We start from the raw sequence: 10,518 nt of genomic DNA, 5'->3' as shown, positions 1-10,518 counted from the left end.
GCGGCCCCAGAAGGAGAAATTGATTGTGTCAAGACATGTGTTTGGATGGCATAGCGGCCCCAGAAGGAGAAATTGATTGTGTCAAGACATGTGTTTGGATGGCATAGCGGCCCCAGAAGGAGAAATTGATTGTGTCAAGACATGTGTTTGGATGGCATAGCGGCCCCAGAAGGAGAAATTGATTGTGTCAAGACATGTGTTTGGATGGCATAGCGGCCCCAGAAGGAGAAATTGATTGTGTCAAGACATGTGTTTGGATGGCATAGCGGCCCCAGAAGGAGAAATTGATTGTGTCAAGACATGTGTTTGGATGGCATAGCGGCCCCAGAAGGAGAAATTGATTGTGTCAAGACATGATCGGAGAAGTTGATTGTACTAGGGCATTTTTTTGCGATGGCATAGCCGCCCCTCTGCTCGACCAAACTCTGCCCGCAGCCCCAACTGCGGTAGTATCATACCACTCCAATCCGAAAGTGTCGGCAATCGAAAGATGAGTATTGATGGGATACTCATTTCATTCGAATATCACAAACGACGTCTAAATTAGGAGCATCCATTCCTTTCCTTGCTCAGCGTTTGTTATTCATGTCTCGCAGACAGGAGTTCCTCACTTATGAAGGCTTCCGACTGGACGGCCGTCGACCGAATGAGCTACGCCACCTCACGTTAAAGATCGGTGATGCTCCCAGCGCTGACGGCAGTGCTACTTACAACAGGTGAAAGGACGATTCTGAGTAGACTATATGCCTTGCTGAAATGACGACTACGATCGATTCTACATTCGATCGTCTCTCTCGAGAGCTCTTGAATAATGTTCGTCTCTATTTACCAACAGTAACGGGAGGTCGAGTGCTGATATATCGTGATGAAAGTTTAGTTGTGCGCTTAGTTGTTGCGGTAACTTGCATCGAACCTCCCAGAATAGTTCGCGCGTTACCAGTTTTATGCTACCACACCATTGTCAATTGTCGACGAATTAAAAATCGGTTGAGACTCGTATTCTGGCGCCTCTCAGGGTCTCACCAAAGTTGTAGCTCACGTATTCGGACCCCGTCCTCTGCAAGCTGCTTCAGTCGGTCGCGCAGCAGGAACTATGGCTCGACAAGGAGAGGCTATTGTCAATGTAATTAACGTGTTCTTCTCTGAAGTATTCAGGAGGGTCTCTATAGGTTGTATATCGTACCTCTTCTTTTGCTACTATCGACCGAAAGCGTCGAACCACAGGCGATCGTAACAGCACGGAGAGACAGTTGTGGCTCCAACGTATCATACAGGATGCAGTCCTAACTGAAATGTAATACCTAGATCGGGGAAACAGTGGATTCTGGGAGAAGTGAGTTTGAGCCAGAATTCTCTCTATTTCTTGGATATCCTGTATGGAGAAGTGAATTTGAGATTTTCACGATGAGGCTCGTGGTCTCCACGTTTTCTTATCTGTTCGACTGGTTGCTGTTGATAAACGTTTCACTGATGGATTGTATAGTATACACGTGGGTAATATTGTTTGCCTGAAACATATACCTCAACGCTAATCGGCGGCACTCATTGTGTCGAGTGGGACCTATTGTTCGCATGAGATCAGCTCCATCAGGTTCCCCAAATCCTGTATAGATGTTCATTTGACTATCCTACAGGAGGACGGTTCGGCACTTGCCGCTTGCGTCAATGCTGCAGCGGCGGCCTTGGTAGATGCTGGTATTCCTATAAAGGACATGTTCTCTGCTTGTAGTAGTGGGATGATGAGGAACTGTGAATATTATTATTGTTCCTACGCCGTTGGATAGAGCACGTGAATAGCTTTTGAAGGGTATATATGTGAGGAGCGTCACGCGCCACGAAATTATGATGGCTGTGAAGTTTCACGAGTTTCTGCGTATAAGAGATCAGGCTCTTTGGGATTACTAAGAGTTAGTTGCTCCTGTTGGGAGTTCTTCCTCGTGGAAATATGTCAGGCGGCTAGTCAATGTTCTGCGGAATTTTTCGCCCATCTATAATCGTCCTGCCTAAGTTAACTACGAGGTTGTTCAGGTACTGTGGGGCTGGTGAATAATCAGAAGCCAATCGTCGATCTTAACCATGCGGAGTCTGAGGGCTGCGGCGGCGCGGTTGTAACGGTTGCGGTGTATCAACGTCGGAAGGAGGTACTACTAGGGCGTGCGCATTGTGGAGTCAGTTTCCCCTGAGTATGCTGTTGTCAGTTGAATTACCTCTGCCTTGAAGGGAAGATAAATATCGAATCATTCGAGAGCGCGGCGAATCTCGCGATTGAGGGAGCTGTCACTGCTGTGAGAGCAATGAGGACATTTATACAGGAAGATGGTCTTGAGAAGTAGGCAATGGCTCTGAAATACGCTACTCGTGAAACGCTTCGCTCCGCTGTTGTTAGGTGTTCTAAGCTGGAGAGCTTATCGACTTCTCGCGAGAGTCATTAACGTTTCCTATTCGTATGGTGGTGATGTTGTGCTCAGTGGAGTTAATTGTCGGTGAAGTGTGGAAATTTTGGTATGAAAAATCATCCGCCGAAATATGTCAGTCCGGCGTCTTTGTGTCGATCGGAGACACCCACTAGAGTTTCCCCAACACCGTCTGGTCAGGAGCATACCGCACCTCGCTCACTTCTGAGCGCGCCTTGGCTGGACTTTGATTTTGATGGGGGAGAGGCTCAGGAGAAGGAGGACCCTTCTGAAGCGAGGATAGGGAGCAGCTCAGACGATGATCGATTTATGCAGAGTCAAGCGCTGGGTGGATCGGAGAACGCAACTGTTGAGTTTGGCACGGCGGAGTTTGAGGAGACGGCGTTTAATAATGAAGGAAGCGTAGGGAGGGAGGAGGCGCGACAGGAAGGGACGTGTGACAGTGAAATGAGACAATCACTGTCTACTGATTGGACGCAACAACAGGCTTCGAATACGCAAACTTGTTCGCCGATAAAAGCGTCACCTGTATCTGAGCCCTTGTTGAGTACTATATTATCGAGAGAAAGAAGTAGTGGAGAAGAGGAGGAGGATGTTATGAAGATAATTGACCAATTGGGATGTGAACTTGAGAAGGATGGTAGTGATGGGAATCGGGAGAAAATTGTATTGCGGTTGTTGCGTTTGACGCAGACTACGAGTGACTCTCATGAGGTTGTGAAGGCGGTGTTGACGGCGATAGCACAGACGGGAGTTTTTCAGGGGAGTGAGGAAGTGGAAAAACTGATGGAAAAAGTGAAAAATGCTATTGAGGGCGCGGCGGATCTCGAGAGGCTATGGGAAAAGGCGTTCAAGGTTGTGACTGCCGCACCTGTGGTGGTCTCAGTGGAGTTACCGTTCGCTGGGCATGCGTTACTACCGATACTGAGTGAAGGACATAGATTGAGTGAGCTGCATGTGTCGAGGGGGGAAGGGGAGTCTTTGGAAACTCGGAGGTATTCTCCGGAAATTGAGGAGAAAAAAAATGATAATTTTTGGGAAAAAATTCAGCATGGTTCGGAAGAGGAAATTATTGAAGTAGTGAAGGAATTGGCAGGGGAGAAGGAACGTGGGAAAAAAGAGAAAAAAATTGAGGAGGTTGTTGACGCTGTGGGTGTGTTGGGAGTTTTGAAAGCGATTCTTACAGTGGCACGATCAGCGTCACTGCGCCATGAAATTGCTGAAATCGCGGAGTTGTTGAGTGCGATACCCTTGCCAGAAAAAGGCGTCATCATTGAGGCGCCGGTGGCTGGATATCCTAAAGTGGTTGAAAAAGAATTAGAACGTTTTTTGCCGTGGTTCGCGCCGACTGAACTGAAGGGGAAGGAAGAATCTTTTGGGGAAAAACGTTGGAAAAAACGGGTTACAAAAACGTTGGGGTGTGGTAGAAAAAAACCGTCGATTTCCGATCCCTTGGTGAGTTGTGAAGATGAGGAAATGAAGAGTAGTTGCAAGGCTGCGGTGAAAAAGGTTATTCATGTTACATCTTGTGTAAAACGAGGAGATGACCACGTTATGGGACTTGGGAGATTAGCAGACATTCTTAAAGAGCGAAGAACTGCTCTTATAAGCTACGTTGAAATTGTTGCGAAAAAACAGGGTGAACTCCGCGATACGAGGCAAATACCCTATCCCTTCGTGGTACTGGATTTGCTATCAGAACCATCTTATCGAGGACCGCGTATGGCGTTGCCTCGGGCGGCGTGCTCGGTAGCTATGGAGTTAGTGAAATCGACTGGTCCGTTGGCTGCGGGGTTGATGATAAAACGCCTATTACCGTCTCTGGTGGGATTCCCAGCGGCTATTGCGGCACCGGTGATAACGGAAATTGCATGTATGGGGTCGGCCTCGGGAGTTTGGCAAGGCCTGGTAGCAGAGAAAGCAGGAGTTGAGATGATGGTTAGAGTTGGCTCGAGTATTATCGATGAAGTAAGGAATGAAGTGTTGGAGGAAAATGGGGATTTGCTTTTATTGGCTCAGGAATTTATACGGGAATTGGGGGGAAATTTTGTGAAATCAACAAAATTTTTTTTTCTTAAAAGTTGCATTACTTGTAATAAGTAGTTATTAATAATACTTTATTGGTCAACTTGCGATCTCCCGAAGTTGGAAGCATGAGAGTTTCACCACCCTAGTGATATGGTGAAAAACACTAGTGAAAAACATATTTCACGACTACTGCATATCACCGCGGATATCGCGTTTTTCACCGAGTATTACGCCACTTCACGTAAAACGGGTCGTGAAACTCCAGTGAGAACAATAGTAAAAACACTACTACTAGTACGGAAAGTTGTTATTTTTTGAGAGCTATTACGAGGACCCGTCGATAGCGTTTAGGTTTCATATTTTACGTATGTTAATTTCCAACAATTTTATATTCGGGTTGGGATCGCTTCCCTCAGTTAAGCTCCGTAGTTTATTCTCGAATTTTCAGAAATCAGCAAAATTTTGCCGAAATTTTGGCGAAATTTATATATTTTCGCCAACACGTAATCAACAGTGTCTATATTTTGCATCTAGTTTTGGTAAATTGTCTACTATGTTAATCGTTTCTCAGGTGCCGTCGGTTCGATCGTGGATGAGATGCCATGTTGTTAACGCTCTCGGAGTTCCGCCGAAAATTCGAAAAATGGCGCAAAAAATCCTGGACGGCGAGCAGGCCCCTACTCCTAAGAAAGGTCCCCCCTCCGGTAGTGTAGGGGAGGAGGGGGGCGTGGTGCTCTTGCCCATTGTAACAGCGACTAAGCCCAGCAGTGAGGCATGTGAGTTGAAGAAAGAAATGGAGGAACTGCGGAAGAGTTATGGAGAGCTGTATGAGGAGTATGTGAAGGTTTGTGGCCTGTTGGAGAAGTCGAATCGGGCGCAGCTGGAGCATGCTGCTGAGAGGGCGAGAACTGAGAAGGAGCTGTTGAGATGGCGGAGGAGTGGTAACGTTATGATGGCGTCGAGGAATTCCGCGGTTGTTGGTGTGGTTGAGCGAATGATGATGGTATTGGAAGAAGGCTCTTTGGGTGAGATAGCGCAGTGTTATGCGAAAGTGAGTGTGGCGAGGAGCGGTGGGGAAAAGGGACCAACTAGGGAGGAGCTGAAGATGATTTTCTTGGCGATGTTTCGGAAGGCCTGCGAGATTAGAGCGACGGAATTACTCGGATATGCATTGGGCGTTGCGGTTGGTGGTGATTTTCTGGAAACGGTGACGGTTTCGGAAGTGCAGGAAATCCTTCGCTGTGCGCTGAAGGGGATGGAGTTCGCCCCGAGGGAGGAAGGGCTGCGGTCGCTGTTGGTGCAGGTGTGTAGTGAAGTGCCGCAGGAGGTGCTGAAGGAGGGGTGGAGGAGGTTGGAAGCTACTTTTAAGTTTGGGGGGAAGTTAGTTGAAGTGGAGGAGAGAGTGAGGGAGTTGTTGAGTCGACTTAGTGGAGCATGATGTTGAAGAGTAATTAGAAAGGTGTGGTGCTGTTGTGTTGGTGGAAAAGTGGTATACATAGTTTATGAAGTGAATAAAACACCCAGTAAGGACCTGGGAATTTCAATGGTGAACGAACGTAGCAGATCGCAATACAGTAATACACCTTGTTGAACTTGAATGTATATTGTCTGTTGAGGGGACTGTAGAGAACTAACGATGAAAGGCCAGGTCGCGATTGACGTGTGAGATTGACCGGTGTCTAAGTAGGCCAATCTCGGGACAAACACGCAAAACCATACGGAAATACGACAATAACAAAACCATACGGAAATACGACAATAGCAAAACCATACGGAAATACGACAATAGCAAAACCATACGGAAATACGACAACAGCAAAACCATACGGAAATACGACAATAGCAAAACCATACGGAAATATGACAATAGCATAATCGAGTATCATCATCGTGTTGCCTCAACGATTCTGTGCTTTGATGAATCCGAGAGAATAAGGAGTGGCATTTCAGTTGTGTTCTCTGAGGGATGATATCAATGTGACGCTCAGCCATCAAGAATGTTGAGGGGGGACTCGATGGTCCTGATACGGTTCCCGACTGGGCTTCCCAAGGAGTAGGAAAAAGTAGGGAATTCTCAGTGATCTATTTGAGATGTGGTAATCACTTAAAAACTCCTTCGTGTAGAATACGGGTTAATATCGGTAGAGCAAAAGCATAGTATACTAATAACTCGATGCGTTGATGGTAGTCGAGGCTCATGATTTCATGAGTCTTCAATAACATCATCATTATCATGTTTGCATGAAGGATGTCGCCGAGTTCAGGCGCTTTCTACTGGAGACTCCGTCATTGGTGCGGCATGGAGGAAGGGAGGGTTAACGGCTGCTTTCCGGAATGTCTGAAAATGACCTTGAAAATGACCTGTTTGACATTTGGGTCACCTCGCGACGAGACATGTAGAACTTTCTGGTCCTCTTGCCCAATGGTAAAGCTTCCAGGCATGTGATTACCTTCTCGCGATAAGCTACCTGACGAGTAACAGCTATGAATGAAATCTATCATTTAGTGCTCACAGCAGCGACGCCTAGGGCGACTCCCATTAGGAGCATCCCGAGGAGAAGAATGATGTTGGTGACATCCAGAGCCACTCCTGAGCCACTGACCCTGATGAGCGATGCTAATAGGGTCGCTGTGGAAGTGCTGAACCTACCTTTCTTGCTGTGGAGCCTCTGTCTCTGAGGACGAGGGCTGGCTGAGGAGGGAAGACATGTGCTGGGCGAAATCGATGGGCACGGGGCGGTTCCCATTGACAGAGCCCTCAAGGACCGCCTGAATGGTACAAGTCTCGTCGAAACGGAGATGTAGAAGAGGGTGTACCAGCATTTGGTCGTCGATAGCATCCTCGGTCTTTTCGATGGCTTCCAGCAGAGAGTCAGTAGCGGCCATCTGAAAAAGAGGAAAGATAGGAGGGGTTAGTTGCGGTTGGACTCACAAGATGCTGTTGAGCTCCGTTGCTGCGTTTTATGGCAGCAAGAGTACCAAAAGTAGTGAAAATGAGCGTCAGATGAAACATAGTGGATTGAACTGTGTTTGCGATCAGAGTGGAGGAAGAAACAATTTTGCGCTTTTGCGTTGAGAAAAAGCAAGACTGCAAGATTATGCAAGATTAGTGATTTGAAAATTTCAACAGCTCTCGTGAAACTACGTTCGAAAACCATCAATGTTGTAGGGCGGAGGAAGAACACTTTCAAATGGAGAGATACGTCGGGGAGAGGAATTTAGGAAAGCAATTCATGGCAATTCTTCAGAGTGCAGTTTCTGCGGTTTCGCCCTAAGATTCCTTAAGATTCTCTAAGATGCTCTCCCGATTTCGCCATCCTGCCTTCTCCCGGAAGTATCTCCCAATTTGGGTCGGTTGGGTAATAGTTGTCCTCTTGTTTACCGCGGGGATCTTCTTCTTCCCGTATTCTGGGAGTAGCATGAGGCTCCTCATCTCCTTCGTCTACGTCTTCGCCCTACTGCTTCTACCACCTATCATCATATGTTGGTACGCTCGTCGCAAGGGCAGGCAGCAGCGAAGGAAACTTGGTATGGCTGATCCCAGCGAGTTTGGTCACGCATGGTCGAAGTGGTTGGAGACCAACACTTACGTTACCAGTGTGGATGAGGGAAGCTGTGCTATCTGTCTCTCCGACTTCCTCCCGGCTCAGCAAGTTCGAGGTCTACCATGCAAGCACTTGTTCCACGTACGATGCTTTGATGGTTGTTTTGTCACTAGCCTCCCTCCTATGGGACGATGCCACAAGTGTCCTTTGTGTCGTCGAGATTTGGGGCCTATGCTGGTCAGTTCTGAATCGGATGAGATTTCTGTGTTGTGAGGATTCTACGACTGATCAACTTGTAATCACGTTTCTGTTCGCGGATGTTTGTTTGCGACAAACATGTTGTTTTATCGAGGTTCCCACTCGTAGATATCTGCGGGGCTCGGTGAATCCTTTGTGTTATCGCTACTCTACCGTCCCCTCGTTGTATCTGTCATTCTCCTACGACGCTCTCGTGCAGTGGGTTAGTTTACTATATTAAAACGTTCCCTTGTATATTTGTCGTTATTATGTTTGCACATGTGGCCTCTCCGATAGAGCTATTGTATCGTTTATGGTTTCTTCGGCCTCGTCGTGTGACGTCTTGTGTCAGGGGGATATTTTAGTGATGTTTTTTTCTACGTAGTTAAATTTTCATCATGTCAACAAACAGCCAATCACGTAAGTTATGCTGTTCTAAAGTGTATCATTTCGTAGAACCCTCATTTTCCCGGAAGCGCTATCTCTTCTCATGGGGGGTCTACTTACTGCTGATAGTAACGTTCATATTGATGTGTGTGTTATGGCCGGTGGGACCTGGTGTGGCGGCAATGGTTAGAGCAGCAGTGCTCATTTGCTACGGTTGCTTTGTAACTATTTTGCCACCAGTGCTCATCGTTGTGGTCGCCTATGTGCTGGAGAAGAGTCACTCGGCAGACAAGAGGCGTGAGAAGTGCGAGAAGGCCTTTTTCGACGAGTGGTCCCTGTGGGTCTCCTCTGAGACGAAAATTGAGAAGCTGAGTGACGCTGATATCGAGGACTGTATGGAGAAAGGCGACAACAGTGGGTGTGTTATTTGCCTTGAGGACTTCGCTGTTAGTGATGACGTCAGAGTGCTTCCATGTGGTCATAAATTCCACGTCCAGTGCTTCGACTCGTGCTTCGATCGCCTGCCTTGCAATCCAGCCTTAGAGTTCCACCAGTGCCCACTGTGCCGCACTCAATTGGGTCCTAGTTTACCCAAACGTAACCTTACTGGTGGCATTTCTGATGATATTATTATTAACCGTACGTCCAGCGTATCGGAGGCTAGTACTACTGTTAGTGTTTAGAGTTGATGATAATTTTCGATCACTGATGTAGTACAGTGATGTTCAACAAACACCAGGGGGAGGGGTGAGCCGTTAGCTCTTCCCAGCGTAGTGTTTACCAGTTCCATCGTGGTGATTTGTAGTTCTCTGGGGGGACCAATTTGTTGCTGCTGTTCTTCTCCTTTGCAATTTTGTGGTACGGTGAGAAAGCCGTTGCACTTGTTAGTAGACTGGCATGCTGTATATTAGTGTCAATAGAATCTCCCTTGGGACGTCATAGTAGTAATAGTTAGATTCACGATGGTGTTGTAATTCTCTATATTCTGTTGCCCAGTGCTAGTGATTCATAACTTATCGACAGTTCTGCGCCGAAGCTGCTCTAGCGGTGCTTGAACGAGCCAGGTTCGGCTGAGTTCTTTTCTGGCCGTGGAAAAATAGATTTTTCGAGGTCATTTGGTGGAGTATCTCAGATGTCTCCACTGTTGGGTGTTTCTACTGTCTCGGTTGGTCGTAAGAAGACTATTGTTGGAGATCGCCGGGCATTGATTCTACCCTAGATTTGTATAGCACCGTGGAGTCGCTTCTGGCGGGTGTCGCTGTTCGTAATGCACTCAATGTTGTGTTGGATGGTATCTTGAGGTTGCCTAGGGAAGATTCAAAGTAGGTCCGCCTTGAGCATGGTGTAGTAGTTTTGGTTCATTGATGGCCTTATTTTCTTCATGTTGCCGGGGTTTGGTGAACCACCCTGGTTTCCAGCGACGGTACCGTTGTGCATGGATTTGGTGGGGAACTCTGTGCAGTATCGTCATAACGGTATTGATAATTTGGAGTATTCTCTCTGACAAACCAGCGGTGATGCTAGGCCTCACAGCCGGCTACAGTCTTGTAATCATCGTCGTTCCTGCGCTGGCCATACTGGGATATGCCAAAGCAAGTGAGGGCGATCGCATCAGAGAACGCGCCAATGATGCAGTTGAAGACAGTTTTGAAGCTGAATGGGTTGCCTGGGTCGACGAGTTCACCACAGTGTATCGGTTTACGGAGGAAAAGCGACTGGGAGCGTTGGAATTGGGATGGGAGGCTAGTTGTGCGATTTGTCTCAGTGAATATGAGGTTGATGATGAAATAAGGAGTTTACCATGTGAGCATGCTTTTCATATAGGGTGCTTCGGTGAGTGCTTTCATGGCCTACCAAGAGGGCGTAAAGCGGTTCAGCATCGATGTCCGCTATGTCGGGCTTGTCTG

General features: G+C 47.3%; 4 protein-coding genes across 4 annotated transcripts; 3 read left to right on the top strand and 1 right to left on the bottom strand.

The window, feature by feature from the left end:
- Positions 1–571: 571 nt before the first annotated feature.
- Positions 572–2,447, top strand: Pmar_PMAR029599 (exonuclease RRP41, putative). The gene is made up of 7 exons (XM_002779138.1): positions 572–716; positions 1,016–1,123; positions 1,170–1,294; positions 1,592–1,725; positions 2,029–2,141; positions 2,199–2,329; positions 2,387–2,447. The coding sequence occupies exons 2-7, from the start codon at positions 1,094–1,096 to the stop codon at positions 2,430–2,432; spliced, it is 579 nt and encodes a 192-aa protein (XP_002779184.1). The 5' UTR covers positions 572–716; positions 1,016–1,093; the 3' UTR covers positions 2,433–2,447.
- Positions 2,448–4,289: 1,842 nt separating this feature from the next.
- On the top strand, positions 4,290–5,810 carry Pmar_PMAR029598 (hypothetical protein; the record flags this gene model as incomplete). The annotated part of the gene is made up of 4 exons (XM_002779137.1): positions 4,290–4,382; positions 5,014–5,632; positions 5,671–5,745; positions 5,767–5,810. 4 exons carry the CDS (start codon positions 4,290–4,292, stop codon positions 5,808–5,810), a joined length of 831 nt encoding a protein of 276 aa, XP_002779183.1.
- An 892-nt stretch (positions 5,811–6,702) lies between these two features.
- Pmar_PMAR029597 (hypothetical protein) lies at positions 6,703–7,455 on the bottom strand (the record flags this gene model as incomplete). Its single annotated transcript, XM_002779136.1, has 6 exons — positions 6,703–6,780; positions 6,824–6,910; positions 6,956–7,046; positions 7,093–7,211; positions 7,260–7,328; positions 7,375–7,455. The coding sequence occupies 6 exons, from the start codon at positions 7,453–7,455 to the stop codon at positions 6,703–6,705; spliced, it is 525 nt and encodes a 174-aa protein (XP_002779182.1).
- A 406-nt stretch (positions 7,456–7,861) lies between these two features.
- Pmar_PMAR029596 (hypothetical protein) lies at positions 7,862–9,294 on the top strand (the record flags this gene model as incomplete). The annotated part of the gene is made up of 2 exons (XM_002779135.1): positions 7,862–8,187; positions 8,802–9,294. 2 exons carry the CDS (start codon positions 7,862–7,864, stop codon positions 9,292–9,294), a joined length of 819 nt encoding a protein of 272 aa, XP_002779181.1.
- Positions 9,295–10,518: the final 1,224 nt, after the last annotated feature.

Source organism: Perkinsus marinus, assembly GCF_000006405.1.
Source record: "Perkinsus marinus ATCC 50983 genomic scaffold scf_1104296947766, whole genome shotgun sequence".
NCBI classification, from domain to species: Eukaryota; Perkinsozoa; order Perkinsida; family Perkinsidae; genus Perkinsus; species Perkinsus marinus.
This window is presented reverse-complemented; position numbering and strand designations above follow the sequence as displayed.